The 21,288-nt window shown below is 43.1% G+C and overlaps 1 protein-coding gene across 3 annotated transcripts in view; it reads right to left on the reverse strand.

The window, feature by feature from the left end:
• NOS3 (nitric oxide synthase 3) overlaps positions 1-21,288 on the reverse strand; it is a 1,079,476-nt gene that overhangs the window by 176,436 nt on the left and 881,752 nt on the right. For all 3 annotated transcript variants that reach the window (XM_086940927.1, XM_086940926.1, XM_086940928.1), the window contains one exon: positions 10,620-10,801. In XM_086940927.1, the coding sequence (XP_086797053.1) occupies positions 10,620-10,801 (182 nt within the window). The remainder of the gene's footprint in view (positions 1-10,619; positions 10,802-21,288) is intronic.

Consider the following 21,288-nt stretch of genomic DNA (forward strand, 5'->3'; position numbering starts at 1 on the left):
TAGAGGCCTCTAGCACTGTCAACAGTGCTACCTACATTAGACTTTACAGATTCAGTATTTTTACCGAGTCTGTATTTACCGAATCGGTAATTTTACCGATTCGGTAAATACAGAATCGGTAAAAATACCGAATCTGTAAATAAATGCCTCCTACATAGGAAAAGGCATTTACCGGTCGGTAACGGCCGAATTCGGCCGTTACCGACCGGTAAAAATGCCTACCTACATCGGGCCCTAAGGGAGTGAGTAACCTTAGGAAAAAAGAGTTATGGATGCCAGTAATTTTTTTTTCAGAAATTGGGATTATTTTGCAAGCCAGCCTAGAGACTGGCTAGGGTGTCGATTATATCCTTATTAATGGCAGTCAACGTTTCAGGACTCTCAACAAGTTTTGCCCATTTCAAATGCCGTGTATCATTTGAGCAAATCAAGTCCAGAGTAGTTAGTCTCTCTCCGTGGTAGCTCACGTTAAGCTGACCCTGGAGTTCAAAGGTAGAGCATAGAGGGTGGTGGTCGCTTTCCATATGCTCCTCTATGGACATGTCCTTTAGGAGATGCCAAAATTTGAGATTAACAAACAGATAGTCTATTCTGCTTTTAGATTGGCCATTGTTGAAGGTATGGGCTCCATGAAGGTCCGAGGGTGTACGCTCATTTGCTGCCCTTAGCCCTTTCTCCAAGCAGAACCCCTTTAATTGTATGGCTGCATCCGTCCATCTGTTCACCGGAGGTAAGTTCAGCCTAGGGATACCCCACCGTTCATCCTTATCGCCTGCAAGGTCAATTTCACTGGGGCCCAATGGTTCGAAGGTTGTGTTGAAATCTCCGGCAATCACAACCATTGGGTCCTGGGAATGTCCATCGAGCAATTCCTCCAAGGTAGTTAAAACATTTGAGCTTTTGCCCCCGACCAGCCCCCTGACATAAACATTATAAATATCTATTTTAATTGGAGGGCTCACAATAAGGCGTACCGCAAGAATATCATTACTTTGGGTAACTAGAGGGTGGATTTCAAAGCCAAGATCTTGGCGTACCCAAATAGTGAGTCCTCCTGCCGGGACGACCCTTGCTTCCCTTTATAGCCACTATATAAAAGTTTAGATAGCCTGGATGGTACATTGGAGTAAATAACCACGTCTCCTGAAAGAGACATATATCATATGGTTCTACAAACTGTTGCCAATCGGGGGAGTTCACCCTGTAGTTCAGACCTGCAATGTTCCATTATAATAAAGAGAGTTTTCTAGGGTTATGTGTATTATTGTCGCTCCCATGTGCATCAATCACCAAAGGGGATTCGGGTATGGCAAAAACGACAGGGGTGCCTGGTTCAGTGGACAATTTGACCTGTGTAGAAGTTCTATTGGAAGAACTCAGCGGACAGTTTGGTTGCAAATTAGGCACCTGCTCATAGACCGGCAGTTTGGATGTTAGATCTGTGTTTATCGCAAGTGGAATGCCGGACTTAATCGTACTTGGGCACAGTGATTTAAAAATGCTACCCGCTAATGGTCAATCACATTCCTCAAGAGACGATAGAGGCTGAAATCTATTGCCCAGGGGAATACCCCCTGATGTTACAGGAGTTGCACACCCCCCTCCATGCCGAAGCTGTTTGTTAATGACCCTCTTCATCTAGGCCTTTGGGGCGTGAAATTATCAAAAAAGAACTCCAGTGTTAGGGGGATTATCCGGGAGTTCCTATGTTGGGGGGATAAAGATTGGGCAACAAATTAGGCAGTACATCAGGATGGGCAAAATTTATAATAATACAATCCCCATGAAACAATTTTTTTTGAGTTCCAAACCAGTGTACTTGAAGAAATATAAAATCGATACTATATAATGTTGTCATAATGTATCCAATATATATATTTGCTACCCTGACAGAAACCTCTTGTAAATACCCTTGACCCATGTATAACCAAAAGCTTAGGCCTGAACCGAACAAATGGCCTCTTGGTTTCGTCTCCCTGGGCCTCTTTCGTTAGTAAGGAAGACATGTGACATACTGTCGAGCAGAGAGTCTGAAAGGGAGGCCCGGGCTATGAACAGAGCATAGATTCCAACTTAAGAAATTCAAGGTCACGTCTGTCTTTCTTCTAGGATGAGCACATTCTTGCAGGCGCCATGACTGTACTCCCATGCACCAGAACCAAAGGGAAGCACCTTTACTGACCTACCCCCGGAATAGCTTGAGCTAAGTTTCGAATCAATCTATTGTGCCTTATATGGGTCTTCCTGTTGGTTTCTCAGTTACTGGTACTTTTCCATGTACGGGGTTTCAATGGGGTATGCCGAAAGTATATATGCACTGTTTTGAATGTGATCCAGCAGTCTCCTCTGCACACCTTTGAGAGCTGTGGCGAGAGGGAGGCTACTCTATATAGGGTGATTTGCAAAATAAACGATTGAACCTTTTCCATTGCCGACTGATTTATGTATGGTAAATAAGGTATATGGGCTATTGGTAAATATAGCTCTATGGTATATTTTTTTGGGTACTTCAGTTGGCGACTGTGCCGGGACTCCGCGATAGGGTGGTCCCCTCCTGTAAACAGGGGAAGAGGGACGGGGAGGGGTTCTGGACGAGGGGGTGGACTGAAAAAGAATCCTAATTGAGAAACCAGTTTGTGGTAGAAAAGGAAAATTCCACTCTTCGACCCAGTGACCTTCCCAGCTGCTAAATAACCCTTCGCCGGAGTCCTTCGGGCTTAACCCGGGAACAGCTGACCGTGTTGGTCTATAAAAGAAGTTGGCGGTGGAGAACGCTCAATTAGACCGGAGTGCACCAGGTGAGTGAATTGTATTGTATGGAATGAGCACTTTTTGAGAAGTGCCTCAGAAGAACAGTTAACTGCGTATGGAGTAGTGGTTAATGAACCACAAGGGAATCTGGGGGTCTGACGTGGCAGAGGTGTGACTGCACGGGCAGATGCCCCACAGACTTGTTTGGTGATTAGTTGGGACAACGTCGGACACCTTAGTGTTGCACGGTGGGTGCTCACTCGGCCGGATCCTCTTCGGAAAGGCCCCCAGGAGCAACTGGGTAAGCGCAGGGTCTGGGGTGGCACCCATAACGCCTGGCCCAACCAGCACAGGACTGGGGGATAGTCTGTAAGAGGGTTCGTGGTGCGCCTGTCTGATGATCCCAGGGCAGTCTCTGGACTGTCTCTTTTGTGAATTCTTTTGGTAGTCTGGAATCCAGGGTGATCGATTTCCAGAACAGGAATCGACGGGCTCTGTTCGTGTATGAGACATGTCGTATGGAATTGTAAAGTCATGACCGGAGTACTTTTTAATTGATCGAAATTTATGCACTTTAAGTATGGTATATACATTGACTTGTTGTGGGTTGAAAAAGTGAAAGAGTGTGTGGTGAGCAGATGCGTCTATGAGTGTAACTGCGGTCGGAATGATATGATCTGTTGAATACATAAAAATGTCTTGTTTTAGTAAATTATGTTTTGGGTGCTGCCGTCGGAAAAGTGGGCGGCTGGAAGAAAGACAGCCCGCTCCTCCGGAAAGCAGTCCTAGTTTTGACATGTATGTTAAACATGGTATTTCTCCCATTTTGTTTAATACTCTGTGAAACAAATATACTAAAGATAATGCAGAATTACAGTGGCCGTTAACAGGGTCTTTTGATGAAAGGAAAATTAATTATTTACAGAACAAATTATTTTTGAGAAAGAGCCGTCAGACTATGTTTGACTCCTTAACCTTATGGTTAAAAGAGGCAAAGCGACGGCGAATACGAGAAGAGAAATTGGGAAAGATTAAGGCAGGACAGACTGTAACCCAAAAGGCAGTGGCGTATGAGAAAGAAAAAGTAGAGAAGAATATCGAGCAATTAGATAGAGAGTTTAGATTACAGACTGATAAAAGTTATGTAACTCGAACTGAAGCAGAAAATGAAATAGAGGAACTATTAGAGACTCGCCCTCCGCCACCATATGCACCCCAAGGTTTATTCTCAGCGGTCCCAGTGGACCGGACAGGAAGGACGGGGGCAGCGGTTGCCACCGCTCCAGCAGCTGTGCACCCTCCTGCCCCGTTGTCTGCCCCTCCTACCCTCCGTCCTACTACCTCAGATTTAATTACTTTGTTACCAAGGACGGTGGCTGCCTTACCTGTGTCCCCAGTATTTTTAACGCCCCCGGCTAGAGGAATGACGGTTACCCCTAAAGAGATGACCGCTGCCTCTTCAGATGATACGCCATGACGCCCTATGGGAGGGATGGAAGGTCGAAGAGTTTTTACTCGATCATCCTTAGGGGATGAAGAAAGACGGGCTGTAGTGGTTCAGGTGTCCCAATGGATGCAGAATCCAATTTATACTCTAGAAGACATCTAGTGTACTATGAAAGATTTTGAACCAGTTACGCAACAACTAGCATTGGAACACATGGCAATAAGACTGATTTCTTTATGGGAACAATGTTTTCAAGAAGGGCTGGCCCCTCAGATATTGTGTGACATCAAGGATCGAGCTTTTAAGTTTGAATTACAGGTCAATGAGGTGTTTTAGAATGTCGAAACTTTGATAAATTATCGAGACCGCATGAATAGGAGATACCTAGATGTAGGGACACAGTACCCCATGATCGGAAGCCCAGCAATAAGCCTAAAGACGCTATACCCGCTCGAATTATTACATATATGCAAACCCTTATTCCCCCACGAAAGGTGGATTGGGATAAGCTAACAGCCTGTATCTAAAAGAAGGATGAAAATGTATCTGACTTGTCCACGGAAGGTGGCATACGGCTATTTGTAAATAGATTTGTCACTAATTTGTTACCAGAAATAAAAACACGTTTACAGGCTGCTGAAAGTACTTGGACCACTTTGATCCCCTCCGTTATCCTTAGCATGGCTCAGTTTTATGAGCATCGAGAAAATGAGAGTAAGGATAAATCGGATAAAAAGGTTAAGGAGTTGAAAACCCGGGTGCTGCTGCAGCAAGTCAGCAGAGGGCAAAACGCCAGAAGGGGAGGAAGGTACCTTCCCCCGGGGGTGCAGTGATGAAAGGAGGTGGAGGTCAGGGACCCCCTGTAAGGTATGATCAGTGCTCGAATTGCAGACAGGAGGGACACTGGCGAGCCCAGTGTCCAATATTATACGGACGGGGTGGTTTCAATAGAGGACGAGGAAGAGGAGGTACAGATCGAAGTAGTATGAGACGTGGTGACAGGTCCAGCGACGAGGCAGGGAAAAACTATTTTGATGATTTTCAAGGAAGGCAGTACTATAATGAGGATTATCGAGAAGACAGCTATGGTGGAAACAATTATGCATGAGACAGCCACGGACAGAGCATATATCAGTACCAGTTGACCAGAAGGGGCCTTACGTCCAGGGGCAGTTGATGGGGACATCTGAGAAGTTCTTGGTGGATACTGGAGCTATGAATAGTTCTGTTGCTCATACACTGGTCCCAGGGGCTGCTCTGTCTGAGCAAAATAACGTATCGGTGGGATTTTCAGGAATCCCCATGGTCAGCCCCGTTTCAAAACCACTTCCCTTTTTGTGGCGAAAATTTGCTAGGCTTGGATATATTGAAAAAGTTGCATGCTCATATTTATTGTTCTCCTGATGGTGTGTATCTTACATTGCAGCCTCCCATTGAACGTATATCTTAATGTTTAGTCAAAAATGCACCTCTCCCTCCTGAGTTTGCAGATATACCCCCACTCTTTGAGCGAAAGGGGACACTGATGTTGGATTGTTGAAAATACCCCCTGTGTCCATAACTCTAAAACCAAATGCGCATCTACCACATATTCCCCAATATCGAATTTCGCCTGAAGGTGAACAGGCCTTATTGCATGTCATTTGTGATTTAATTAAGAAAGGAGTTGTAGAAGAAACAGCAGCAAATATTTGTAATAGCCCCATTCTACCGATTTTGAAAAAAGCTCCTTTAGATGGTGATACTGATTATAAAGATACTTATCGTTTTGTAATTGACCTTAGAGAGGTTAATAAAATAGAGACTCCTCAATATCCTGTGGTCCCAGATATCACTGCTATCTTTACTATGATTCCCCCTACCGCACAGTATTTTTCAGTAATAGATTTTAAAAACGCTTTCTTTAGTATCCCCATACATCCAGACAGCCATCATATTTTTGGATTCTCCTTATCTGGCCGCAGTTTTAGATTTTGTCGTGCACCTCAAGGCTATACTGAAAGCCCTAGTATTTATAGTCAGGCTCTAAAAGCAGTATTGGATGAATTGGTTCTCCCTCCAGGTAATGTTCTCGTCCAATATGTGTATGATATTCTGGTGGCATCTGATACGGCAGATGGTTGTAAGGAAGCCACTGTTCAACTGTTGCACCACTTGGCTGTTAATGGTAATAAAGTGTCCTTGTCCAAATTTCAGTATTGTCGACAGGAAATGACCTATCTTGGTTATTTACTGTCGAATGTCACCCATTCCCACGAAGACAGGAAAGCTGAAAGATGTGAAGGGCTTTTTCCCTTGCGGACGCTGCAAGGCCTGCGCCAGTAGCAAAAGGGTTTACTCATATGAGATCACAGGGTGTAAATTGAAAAAGAAAATCAACCAGTTCCTAACCTGTACCACGCCATTTGCAGTTTACTGCCTTCAATGCCCATGTGGGCTTAAATATATAGGCAGTACCATCAACCCTGTTAAATAGCGTATCCTGGAGCATATGCGGGCCATAGCCAATAGAGACTTCACATATCCTGTCGCAAGACACTTTTCCATCAAACATAATAGCGACAGAAGTCTGTTACAATACTATTGCCTGGACGCAATTTCTGATAACATCAGGGGAGGAGACAGGCTACAAAAACTTCGTAGATTAGAATCTTGACATATCATAGACTGCCAGACCAAGGCCCCTATAGGACTGAATTGCGGAGAAGAATTAACAGTACACCTAGGCAGCTAAGAGATAACGAAGTAGTAATAGAGTGTAGCGATCAATCCTGTATAGGTTATACATGCACACAGAAAAAGCTAAAGGATTTGTTACTTGCCATGAATTTCCTTCGATAATTGTTGGTATTTTCTCTTATTGAATGAACTGATGAGAACTATCGATCAAATGAATGTCAAGATTGATTAATGAATACTTTTGGTATTTGCAGGATTTTTGTTAAGCATATAGCAACTTTTTAACAAAGTGCAATTAACAACACAGGGTAGCTTTGGGACAGTCTAGTGCATTGGGCATTGGGGACTGAAGAGGCAACCTGGCTGGTTGCCACATGCCGATCCACGGCAAGATCTTATTCCCTGCCCTCACGTAATGTCATATGAGAGGTTCTACGCCGATTCACGGCTATATTCGATTGAGAGTAATGTTTTCAAATTTTTAAAAGCTTGCTCCAACTTTAATATTGCCATAGAAATAATGTGGTGAAAATGTTTATTTAATGCTATGTTATTGTTAACCGACATGTACTAGCAATATGGCGCCTGTCCTCTCTCTATGTCCCATACCAAAACCCATGTGTGCATTTGAAATAAAATGGCGCTCTGGCGCGCGTTGCGATGTAACAACATTGAGGAAGGAAGCGTGGCTTCCGAAACGCGTCTGTGCAATAAAGTTGCTTTCTTGAATTGAAGATTCCCGTGTGTGCAGTCTTTATTTCCCACCCGGGACCGGGAGGGATTGAGCTTGTATATATATATATATATATATATATATATATATATATACATATATCTGCAATACCTCGCAGCAGCTACGCTTTCCATCAGCGAAATACGAGGCAAGGACCACCTTTTCTACAGCATACTTTATTTAGCCAACAGACAGATTGCCATTGATATATATGATTGCAAGCCTATAGCTGTCACATTTAGGCGATAGTGGGTTTTTCATTCTGTTTTTAAACTTTTATGGCATACGCTTGCCAGTGCTTAATTTGTGGCCGTGTTTGCTGCTTCTCGGAACAAGCACGTAATTGTTGATATCAGCACTTACTTATAACAATCCACTACATGGTGGTGCTGTCTATTTCCGTACAGAGCACATCAAAGTAACAATGAAATAAGCGTTAAAAAGTGTTTTTTTCAACGTCCAGGCCATTTTCACAGCTTTGAGTGGCCTGAAATTGTCCACAATGTTACATTTCTAGGCGTGTTGTGTTTTGAAGGGAGTGTTTATACAGACATACGGCAGTGATGGGAGTTCCAGTTCGTAGTGCACCGTACAGTGGGCTCCCAAGGAATACTATGGGCCTTGGCACTTTTAAAAAAAATTGATAAATGAAGCATTGACGATGCGTGCAACAATAAATAGAAAAGAGCCATTATCCCAGATTGCGAAGATCAAATGAACTGTCTTTGAGTTTAGAAAGCTTTATTGAATCAATTTTACTGTGTAAAACATCATTACAATAAAAGGAGCAATATGAAAAAAACAGATCCAAAAAGAAGTTTACAAAATAAAGCTAGAGGAAAAAAGAAATCCCAAAAAGGGATTAATATAAGATTATACATAGGGAAAATGAGTTTTAAGATTATTTTGGAATGGGGGAAGGAGAAAGAAAGAGAGAAAAGGGAGAAAGAGAAAGAAAGGAAGGGAGGAGAATGTGGAAAGGCAAACAAGTTAAAAGCTGTGAGAGGGAATTAGGAAACTTGTGTAGAAAGGAAATCAGTTAAAGGTAACCATAACAAATCTTTTTTGATCAATAGGGGAGTTGTGGTGGCAAAAGCACGATCCAGCCCATGATGATGACACAACAAATTCCACCAAGCACTGTAAGAAATTTTTGAGGTATCCTTCCAATTAGATGTGATTACCTGCAAAGAAATGGCTATGAACAAATCAATAAAATTACGAACATTGCAAGGAACATTCCAAATGGTGGAAGAACCACCTAGAAAAATGTGAACAATATCAAAGGGGTGATTTGAACATAGAATATCATTCAGCTTAGACCATATGATGTCAAAGGGATTTAACCAAAGGACAATGAAAAAACATATGAAGAAAATCACTATCAGCATGAGAACAAGACCAACATTGCTTATTTACAGAGGTTTTAAATTTGAATAAATCAGAAGGAGTAAAAATAAGGCGATTGTAAAAAAATATAATGTCTGTGTGGTACTAGCTGAACGAGATACAGTGTGAATTTTAGACCAAATGGAGTCCCAAATTGGAAAGGAGAATTCCTGCCTTAAGTCCCTTTCCCAAATGAACTCAAGTTTAGATTTAAGATGATCAAGGGTAGAACGGGAAAGGATCTTATAAATGGCAGAAGCTTTGAGAGGAACAGTGAAATCTATCAAGGGGAAATCTAATGGTTCAGCTTCGGAAAGAGAATTGCGTTGAGATAAAATGAACTGTCTTTGACAATGCCTAATGTAATAAATAGTACAGTGGAAGCAGACAGGCCAAGGAGAGAAGGAGATTTACCTAATGAGGTTGCCCGCAAATGTTTTGTAGCAGTACAACGGAATAAAACAATCAATACATCCCTTTACATTTTTATTGGAAAATGGGACCTATAAAAACCCCGAATCTAACTCTGATGTCAGCATCAACCAACAAGCATCCGAGAGGACAAGACATAGACCCAAGAAAACAGTCTTTAAAGTCCATCATGAAAGTCATTATTCTGAATATAAATGAACTAAAAAAACATGCAATGCGCTCAGCATCATCCAACACACCACTGCGTAGGCGCTCGGGGTACTGTAGGGTAATGGCTACTTTGACACTTAGCTTGATGTCTCCTCCTCTGGTCTGATACTTGGCCCTGTTGACTCAGACCAAGGTGACACCGCTAGTCTGTTGCCTTCCTGTCTACTGAGATGCATGGCCTAGAAGAACACGCCATTCAACAGGTTTGGGCTGCTAACTGGGAGTCCAACCTCTTTGTCCATTTTCTAACAGTTGGCATATGATTGGTCTTGGACAAACCACTGCTTTTTTGTTAAAAAAAGACTAAAATTACGACTAAAACATCCTGCTGGAAATGTATGTTCATATACAGCTGACCCATTCTACATAGAAGGTTGGTGGCGTAAGCTGGTGCCCTCTGATCTCTCTTTCCTGCACTTTTCCAGTGTTGTGGGTTCATCCATATTTTTTCCACTCAATTGTATTACAAATGTTATGAATTTTATGTGTGAATGTAATAAAATCCCTAAACATGTTAGGCTTTGGGAATATAATGAAGCAGAGATATAATGGCATCACATTAAACTGTGGGGGATTGCAGAGCCTACAAGTCAAGATTCTGAGATCCGTGATGATGTCAGCCCAAAGCATTCAAGACAGAGTGGAGGATTACCTTATCCTAGGTCAGATTCCGAGGAATTGCCATGTGGATAGCACTCACGCAGAGCTGCCACTGCAGAATGAAAAGGGGGGTCACCAAGCTATGTTGAGTCGAGCTTAGGTGGTTCCAGCACCTGGGAATTAGATGTTGAGCCACACTGTCCTTGAGGATGCAGCATGGACCAACAAACAGACTCTCCGAGGTCCTAGCACCGAGTACAGCCTTTATCAGACGATGAACCAGCCAGAACGCCCCACTGGAAACAAGCGTGCAATGACTTTGGTCTGTCCTCAGCCCAGAGGCCGTAAGATACTAATGGGCAATATTAGGACCAGTACCTGGCTTAGGAGCTGTAATCTATCCTTCTCCGACTCGTCTTCGGCCAACGTAGACAAGAGCTTTAGAAACTGTGGTGTCGGCGGGGTGGTGATGTCCAGGAAGTGCGTCAGCGCCTGCCTCAGGGTGCAGGGTGGCAGCCGGCTATCTGACACCCAAGTGCTTACGGCCCCAGACTGTGTCCCTAGAAACAAACAAAGAACTGCTCAAACAACAGTTTTTCTTAAAAAATATTCAAACCACCAGGAGCCAGCACATAACAGTTCATAACATGTTGAAACAGATCTACTTCCACTTGTGTAAATATATACATTTAAACAAGTCTTTAAGATATGTGTTAGGGGTGTCTCTGTCTCTTGGTTATAGGTACCATACATGCCACAGTCTACTGAGAACTCACTGTAGTGCCATTATAAACTGCACGTCATTAAAAATGGAAGGCCTTTTCATCCATAGCATTAGCAAAGACTGCCAAGAAGGCCAGTCCCACAGGGTCGGACTAGCCTATAGTGCAATCTGGCAGTACCAAAGGGATCAGTCTGATAGACCAGTCTGTGAGCCAACTTTATGGTTCTTTTGACTTCATTACACTAGCTATTTGCTACTTACTGTAATTGCCAATGCGTGCAGAGACTCTGATAATAGTTCAGTTAGTGTGGAGAAGTGTGGCTCAATGGTTAGAGCGGCAGACCCTGATGCAGAGCTCTAGCCCGGGACCAGGGTTCAATTCCCCGCCTTGGCGGGTCTTGGGCTCAAAAATTCCGCGGACCTGATAATTCTCGCCTCGGTGCCTATTCTAATCATAGAGTCCCACTCTGCAACATCTGGGCAATAGCTTGCTTAATCTCCACAACGGCCCCCACAATGCTAAGGATGCCTGGCCTTCACCCTGGGGGTGCCCAGGAGTGGACGCCTCACAGGGAAAGCCAGAACGGGTTCCACAGTGGTATTCGTACAAGCGCCTTGAGACCCTTGCGGGTGAGTAGTGCGCTATACAAGTATCAATTTACATTTAGTCTAAGATGGACTAAGACCTGGCTGATCACTGTTTTAATTTGCCTGCTGCTGACTCTGGACTGGGACTGGGCCTGTTGGGGATCGGCCTTGAGACTCCCTGCCCACATTATGATCCCCAGCATCCTTTGCTCCTAGGAGTGACAGGGCTTAGGCTGTTCCTCCGTCTGCTGCACCATAAACTCTCCTGGTGAGATTGCATTTTACTGCCTCGTTCAGGCACTGATCCTGCCTTGCTGCTGCTGCCCTGATCAGCAGCCATGCTCGCTAGTGTGGGTCTTCACCCATCAGCTTTCCAGGACATTAAGTGGGGGTGGACAAGGCGCCATCAAACTACCAGAGGCACCCCTCTGAGATAAGAGAAGAATATAAAAAGCAGAGGTAAGGACTTAACTCCTGGGGGGATAATTTGCTGCAAAAAGACTCTTCTAACAGAATGGGTAAGCAAAAGGCTACGGTTAGCTCTGCTTTTGCCAGTAAGAAGCCCGCTTAAACCCACAAGCATTGTGTAGTGGGCTGGCCCCACGTGTTCAGGTGACAAAGTAGACATAGCCGAGTTGAGTTTCTTGTAGTTTATTGAGTCCTTCAGTAGATGTTACAGCAAGCCCATAAGTAGAGTAGATCCACAGCCCCACCAGGAGCAGCCTCCTAGCTGCTCAGCCCATCTTCCAACTGCCACACCAGGCACCCAAGCATTCCACTCACATTAACATTCTACACGGAACACTCACACTGGCTGAGCAGCTAGGTACAGGATGAAAGGGAACATATTAACATGACCTGAGGATGCTACATATCCTCTGCCTTTTACACTGAAAAATAATAAGACCCAAACTAAAATGAAAACAATTATACACAGCAATGTACAAAAGATTAAAGCAGTCCATAGACCCAGGGATACATAAAGGAACACATCACAAGAGGGAAAACAGACAAGCAAAAAGGAGGAAAGAAGGATGAAAGAATAGAAACACAAAGTAACACCATCCTCCTCCTTTAATAGTGAACAAAGAAAAGATAATTAGCATAAGAGCTCACATACAACAGGTGAGCAAGACACTTGTGAAAAGAGTAAAGAGAAAAACGTACCCCAGGACTCTACACAATGGATGGACGACATCCAAAGAAGTACTCCTCAACTTAGGAGACTGTGACAAAAAAGCCACCCCTCATGTAAGGGACCTTGCTAAGATGGGACTAACCCATAAACTAAGCTGAGTAAAGACTAATGTTGCATGGGACTGGCACCCAAGGACATGTGCAGCACGAAACAAGTGCAGCACAGCGTGACAAACGGACACATTGCGTCGACGTGAAGCTCAGGGTGACTTACATACATACATGATGATGTAAAAGTACAGGGTGTGGAGAAGGACGACTTACACACAACATGAGAACGTGCGTCGCGGGGCGGCTTACACACTGGACACAACAAGGTGATGCAGGGGGTGACTTACAAACAAAAACTACAACATGACGTTAAAATGTGTAAGTGAAACTAACACCCAAAACACACATCCAAAAGAAAGGATGTACATCATACCCAGATAGTGTAAGGGATGACATAAAAAGAGATATGTCCGAGAACATGGAATGTGAGAGCTAGCGTCACATGGAACTAACACTCAAGGACATGTGCAGCACGAAGAAAACAATACAAGTGTAGCACAGTGTGGCTAACGCACACTATACTTTGACGTGAAAATACAGAGACAAATGATGTGGAAATGGGACTAAAACCCATACCAAACATAGCAAAGGTAAACACCGCTTAATCAGTGACAATAACGTGAAAAAGAGACATGGGTCTAAGACCCACTCCCATCCCGAAAAGTGAACATGCGAAAAGAAGAGACATGGGACTAAGACCCACTCCCATGCCAACCAAAACATGTATGTGTGGAAAGCAATTCAACAACGTTGGCATTCAGCAATAACAAGACACTGTAAATTCACAAGTTTCCTTTTTCCTGTGAAAGAAAACATTTTAGCATTTAATTTTGTAGCCATGCACCAAAGAAACTTGAATGTTAAAAATAAAATGTCAATGGTGTGCTTGTCACCGCAATGATCTCGGACAGGCGTTACTAGAAAAATAAAAACACTTCAAAAGACAAGCATTTGCAATGCAATAGGTCTTGCATTAGGAAAGTTTGAGCTATTGGTATTGTAAATGACACATTTTTTATTTATGTGTTGGTTTTGAAAATAGCGAAATTAATAGGTTTGTCATTCACAATGCCAATAGTTTTAACTTTCGCAAATGTGACACCTATAGCATTTGTAATGCAATATGTGTTGTATTTACGTGACTTAGATGTATTGATATTACAAATAACAATGGCTTTTAATTTTTTTTAATAGATAATAATTAAATAAAAGTTATTGTAATTTATAATGGCAATAGCTTAAACTTTTGTAAATAACTTTTGTGAAGATTATGTTCAGTGTATTTTATTGTGACGAAAATCCAAGAACAGAAGTGAAATATTAACATCTTTTTGTGACATTTGTAATAAAGCTTGAAACATTGAGAGAACATATTTGAACCAGTTGTTGTTGAATGGTTGCATAGATTGATGCTGTGGTGGCGCTGAATGATGTTGGGGTGGTGACGAGTGATGCTGTGGCGTTCAGTGATGCTGTGGTAGCGCATAGTGATGTTGTTGTGCCCCTGAGTGATGCTGTGGTGGTGCTGAGTGATGCTATGGTGATGCGATAGATAGATTGAGTGAGTGCGATAGATAGATAGAGTGAGTGCGATAGATAGATAGAGGGAGGGTGATAGATAGATAGAGGGAGGGCGATAGATAGATAGAGGGAGGGCGATAAATAGATAGAGGGAGGGTGACAGATAGAGTGTGGGCAATAGATAGAGTGAGGGCGATAGATAGATAGATAGATAGATAGATAGATAGATAGATAGATAGATAGATAGATAGATAGATAGATAGATAGATAGATAGATAGATAGATAGATAGATAGAGTGAGGGCGATAGATAGACAGATAGATAGAGTGAGGGCGATCGATAGATAGATAGAGTGATGGCGATAAATAGAGTGAATGCGATCGATAGACAGATAGACTGAGGGCGATAAATAGATAGACAGATAGATGGAGTGAGGGCGATAGATAGATAGATAGATAGATAGATAGATAGATAGATAGATAGATAGATAGATAGATAGATAGATAGATAGATAGATAGATAGATAGATAGATAAATTGAGTGAGGGCGATAGATAGATCGAGTGAGGGCGATAGATAGATAGATAGATAGATAGATAGATAGATAGATAGATAGATAGATAGATAGATAGATAGATAGATAGATAGATAGATAGATAGATAGAGTGAGTGAGGGCGATAGATAGATAGGTCTTTCAGCCTTTTTTTGTGGCTTTCCTTTACACTGTGAAACCACTCCTCAAAGATCTGTCATCAAAGCCAATCTTTTTATGCATGGCCAAACATTGGATGTTTCTTACTTCCTGACGAGGAATCACAACATACAAAATGGCAAACGACGAACTGTGTCGCAAACGCTGCTGGACAGCACACATTTTTGACCAGTTATTCCATTCACAAAACTATAAGCGTAACTAAGCAAAGTTTACAATTTGCCTAAATTACGGACATAGGAGTGGGATTCACATATAATCCTGGCATATGGCTCTGTTCCCTTACTCTGCATTGTGGTGATTCCATACAAGTATTTGAAAAGTTTATTTTTCCAACCCAAAAATGTTCTCTCTGCGCACTCACTTTATAATGTTTAACACTTAAGTGTCTTTCAACACTTTTTGCACTACGTATAAAAAAATAAGTCAACATATCTGAAGTACAGAGATTTGTGGAAATTAATTTCCAAATATTTCTGACTTTCTATACATTTATGACTGAGAGGGTTTCAGCTTGAATGCTGCCCAAGTACCGTCACTAGATTTGAACGCTCTTTCACCACATTTCGCGCGTCAAGAAATATTCTTGGAAGCAGTAATTGAACGATGTCACATGGGCGCCATTCATTTGCTACTGTAAACAAATTGACAAATATAAAAGCTGTTATTGTTTTAGTATGCTTCTCAATGGTACTTGGTATATCCACAGCATTTTCCGGCCGCGGTTTCGGGAACGCCAAGCTAAAAGGCTCTGTAGGTTGTGGACACCCTATAAAACTTGTGCTAATGCCACTGAGCTATATTTTTGCAGCCACTTCTTGAGCTTGTCTCAAATGATAAAACATACTCGATGACAGTCCCTAGCCATGTCTGATAGGATTCGAGGCGCGCAAGTGTTACTCTGTGGGGTATTCAGGCGTGTCATTTGCCGCCCTTCAAGCTCGGATATCTTATTGTATTTAGTACTATTCATACCTTGCATCTGGCACTTCTAAGTGCAGGTAGTGCCCAAGGGCGACTGGCGAACATATTCAAATGGAAATAAACAGCCAGATTCATCATTGTCCCGTTTTGCGAGTCCTTAATAGCGATTATTAAGGAATCGCTATTAAGGACTTGCAAAATAGGATTCATGTAGGAATCGCAAAATAAATTGCGATTCCTACAGCTTCCTTATTTGCGATTAGCAAATTGCTAATCGCAAATAAGGAATAACTCCCCATTCATTCCTAAAGGCCCATAGGAATGAATGGGGAGTTATTCCTTATTTGCGATTAGCAATTTGCTAATCGCAAATAAGGAAGCGATTTCAAGGGTGTCAGGGGTGTCCAAAGGACATCCTGTAGCACCCCTGAAATGAAAATGTAGACTGATGTTGCGCACACACAAGTCCAAAGGACATGTGTGTGTGTAACATGCAACTTAGAAAAAAGCATTTAAATGCATTTTTCTAAGTTTTCACTATTTACCACGAGGTTTGACTTCGTGGTAAATAGTGGTCCTAAATTGTGAATTCGCTATTTTTAAATGTTTCATGAATAGCATTTAAGGAATCTCTAATAGAGATTCCTTAAATGCTAATCCTCGCAAATTTGCGAATTCTTTATTAGCGATTTTTGCATTTGGAATGATGAATCCCAAATGCAATAATTGCACTCGCAAAGGGCCAGATTCTCAGAATCTGGCCCTTTTGCGAGCGCATTTCGCTTGATGAATCTGGCTGTAAGTGTCTCTATTCATCAGGTCACCCTGTGTTGTGGCCCCATGGTGTAGGAAATCGTGGCTGACAAGAGCCCCAACCTCCTTAATGTGTTCAGCACTGACCTCGTTTGCCTCTTTTGTGTTTCTGATGAGCTCGTTACCCGCCATTCATAGGAACGAGAAGGTGTTAAACTGTCCCCAGGGGAACAAGATAAGGAAAGGGCCTAGGAAAAGAAATGGCGCTGATAGGATTGGCTTCAGACAGCTTGAATTGTCTAGCCCCAGACCGCAAATTCCAACTGAAATTATAAAATAATGGTTAGTTGGATATATTTTTAGCTTCATTTCGGTGTCGCCATAGGCTATGGTTCGGGAGACACATTTCTCTTTGTCACCTCCGTTATTTCAGTTCATGTTTTGCTGCGCTAACAAACAAAGGCCAGTTTAGTATACAGGAATAGGAAATTGTGAGAGTGCCCAATATGAACGAACCCGTCTGTTTATTAAGAGCTGCTACGCTCATCCCTAATTTATGTTATGTTATGTTAATGAACATTTGTAGGGCGCACAGATACCCGGAAGTGTTCCGGCGCGAAAGGCCTATGCGAAAGGTTTATCGCTTTCAAGGTACTGACGCTCAAAATGTACACGTTTGTGGACCGTCATCATGGTTGCTTCGAACCCATTCAACTTCATTTTAGCGCAATGCAGAATTTTTCCCAAGATTGGTAGATTAGGGGTTAAAAAAAATGCGCCGAGAAGTCGCTGGCTGCTCACATGACCTAACTTCACGCCTATCATTTAGTAGTTGTTTAACCCAAACTGCAGGTCTTTAAAAAAAAAAAGTTCAAAAGATTCGAAAATCTGCTTTCGCTTTTGACACCGACGTACCTTTTTCCTAGCTTTGGGCTTTATTGACTACAACTCCCACAATGCAGCTTCTGAGTGCGTAGAACCAAGAGCCTGAAAAAGAGGGTTGGAATTCTCGTTGAAGGCACCCCACTCCTCCTCAGCCACCCGACCTGAGATTATCTGTTTAGTATGTGTTCCGAAACTGGGATAACTTATACATATGTACTAATGGAGACGTGTTGCAATAGGCATGCATAGCATAATCCGCTCGTCCTGTGTCTCATTGTATAGTGTTGACCCAGTATTTAGAAGAAATGCGCGAAGTGTATAAACCGTGTGTGGAAGTGTTAAGGCAAAGGGGGCAGTGGGTTCCAGGAGGCGCGGGAGCTGTTGGAGCCGTGACTAAATACACTCATAGAACAAATTGTGAGCCATGTTTGAATAAGTATGCACTTTGTGCGTACGTAATAAAAGCGCTGTTACTACTGTAACTGCTGTAACTGCTAAGGAATATTAATTGTAAATTCACTGGGATTTTCCAACTCTGTCTTAAAACAAGAAAGAAGTGATTTTCATGCATCTATTCAAGACAATCTCAATCGTTAATAAAAACCACTGCACAGAGTTAAATTTGGCCATGTTTTGAAAGGGTGGGCGGGGAGGTAGAATAAGGTGGGAGGCTGGAGATGGCAGGGATGGAAGGCAAGCAGAGAAAAGTGTGGTCCTTCATGGATGCCACAAAGTTTTATATTGGGTTGTGGTGGCACAAGAGTGACCTCCAGAAAGGCAGATAAAGGACTGGGTAATGAAAGTAGAAATAGCCAGGATGTGGGAGGTTTGTAGACATTGAACATTCAACAGTCAGGGCATACAGAAAATGGCAGGGGGTCTGCAGAAGAGGTAAGGTAGGACGGAGCAGGCAAACGACGGGGGTGTTTGAATGGCGAGTTATGTACACTCTTGGGGAAGCAGATTGAGAGAGAGAGGGAGGCAAGCAGATCGAGAAAAATAAACGCCAAGACCATTTGGAATTAACAGACTGTCTTTCATCCCCTGGATAGCTCTATATAATTGGTTTGAACTCGAAATGAAAGATATGGTGCCAAATTGTAATTGGTTACGACACTTGCTGGACTCCTCTATATAAAGTGCTCTCCGGTGTGTTTTGACACGAGCGGGGAGTGCTGGCTGTTGTCTTTCATATGGTAATGAAACCGGCACTCAGACGGAAGTTGGGGTAAACTCAAAATATTGTTGGCTCTGTCGGATTGCTTCGATCTGTTGTAGTTAGCAAGGCACGGTAGGAGGGCTTTATGCAAAATCACGCATTCCATTAAGTGGCCTGGGGAGAAAGCGCCTGGAACAGAAACAAGAACATCGCAGAAAGAAGCTTTTAGGGGCGGGCGAGCGGATCCCTTTGAAGCACGGCCTCGCAGCCGTGAAAGAAGTGTGAAACAGCAGGGATGTTAATTAGGGGGGGGGGAGGAGAAGTGAGGCCGAGCACACTGGGGAAGCAACAGATGGCTTTGATGTGGACGCGCTTTCAGCTCCACTAGTTCACAGGAACAGTTCAAAATCTGCGATGGTTTCAGGCCTTGGATTGCCTACTATAATTCTCGACAACAAGCATTGCTAAAAGCAATGCTTTTAAGTCGAGACCTAAAACACATGACAGATGCAAAAGAGACAAGCATTTGCAATGCAATAGGTCTCGCATTATGAAAGTTTGAGCTATTGGTCTTGTAAATGACAATTTTTTTATTTACGTGTTGGTTTTGAAAATAGCTAAATTAATAGCTTTGTCATTTACAATGCCAATAGTTATAACTTTCACAAATGTGATACCTATAGCATTTGTAATGCAACATTTTTTGTATTTACGTGACTTAGATGTATTGATATTACAAATAACAATGGCTTTTAATTTTTTTAAATAATTAATACTTAAATAAAAGTGATTGTAATTTATGATGGCAATAGCTTAAACTTTTGTAAATAATCTTCACAAAAGTTATGTTCAGTGTATTTTATTGTGACGAAAATCCAAGAACAGAAGTGAAATATTAACATATTTTTGTGACATTTGTAATAAAGCTTGAAACATTGAGAGAACATATTTGAAGCAGTCGTTGTTGAATAGTTGCACAGATTGATGCTGTGATGGCGTGGAGTGATGTTGTGGTGGGGCCGAGTGATGCTGTGGCGTTCAGTGATGCTGTGGTAGCGCATAGTGATGTTATGGTGCCCCTGAGTGATGCTGTGGTGCCCCTGAGTGATGCTGTGGTGGCCCTGAGTGATGCTGTGGAGGTCGTGAGTGATGCTGTGGAGGCCCTGAGTGATGCTGTGGAGGCCCTGAGTGATGCTGTGGAGGCCCTGAGTGATGCTGTGGTGGTGCTGAGTGGTGCTGTGGTGGTGCTGAGTGTTAATGTGGTGGTGCTGAGTGATAATGTTGTGGTGCTGAGTGATGCTGGTGTAGCGCTGAGTGATGATGTGGTGGTGCTGAGTGGTGCTGTAGTGGTGCTGAGTGATGCTGGGGTGGCGCTGAGTGATGCTGGGGTGGCGCTGAGTGATGCTGGGGTGGCGCTGAGTGGTGCTGTGGTGGTGCTGAGTGGTGCTGTGGTGGTGCTGAGTGATGCTGTGGTGGTGCTGAGTGATGCTGTGGCACTGAGTGATGCTGTGGTGGTGCTGAGTGGTGCTGTGATGGTGCGGAGTGATGCAGGGGTTGCGCTGAGTGATGCAGGGGTTGCGCTGAGTGATGCAGGGGTTGCGCTGAGTGATGCATGGGTTGCGCTGAGTGATGCAGGGGTTGGGCTGAGTGATGCAGGGGTTGCGCTGAGTGATGCTGTAGTGGTGCTGAGTGATGCTGGGGTTGCGCTGAGTGATGCTGGGATTGCGCTGAGTGATGCTGGGGTTGCGCTGAGTGATGCTGGGGTTGCGCTAAGTGATGCAGGGGTTGCGCTGAGTGATGCAGGGGTTGCGCTGAGTGATGCAGGGGTTGCGCTGAGTGATGCAGGGGTTGCGCTGAGTGATGCTGGGGTTATGCTGAGTGATGCTGGGGTTGTGCTGAGTGATGCTGGTGTTGCAAGGGGAAAAAAACGAGTCTAACAGAGGGCAGAAGGGCACAAAAAACGAGTCTAACAGGGGCAGAAGGGCACAAAAAAGAGTCTAACAGGGTCAGAAAGGCACAAAAAACGAGTCTAATAGAGGCAGAAAGGCACACAAAATGAGGGAAACGAGCCATGGATGCCAGTGTTAAAAGTGTGCGCCCGTGCTTTAAAAGTGAAAGCGCCAACATTAAGCTTGGTACCGGGGAGAGACACTTTTATCAGTGTCCTCCTTGTTGTGCCTGCTAAGGCTAAATTCACAATACTGGCGAGCAGTCAAAATCAAAGATGTATAGATTATAATATCTGGATTTCTTAAGTTTCCTGTTAATTTATTTTTTCCTTTTTGATCCAGTAAATGACCTACAGTAACTTTTAAATACACCCACTAACCAATAAAATAATGTGCACCTCTCGTATGTACCTGCCAGGATAAAGATGACGAAAGATCCAAAAGTGTTGAGAGGCAACCAACGTGTTACAATGTTGAACTTCAGAAGCCGTTGAGGAAAGGCAGTCGATGGATGGAGCACGTACTATAATGCTGCAAACATTCCTTACGAAAGCGGCTGGCTGAGAGGTAATGACAGAAGGCTG

The sequence above is a fragment of the Lissotriton vulgaris genome, chromosome 10, assembly GCF_964263255.1.
Source record: "Lissotriton vulgaris chromosome 10, aLisVul1.2, whole genome shotgun sequence".
NCBI lineage: Eukaryota > Metazoa > Chordata > Amphibia > Caudata > Salamandridae > Lissotriton > Lissotriton vulgaris.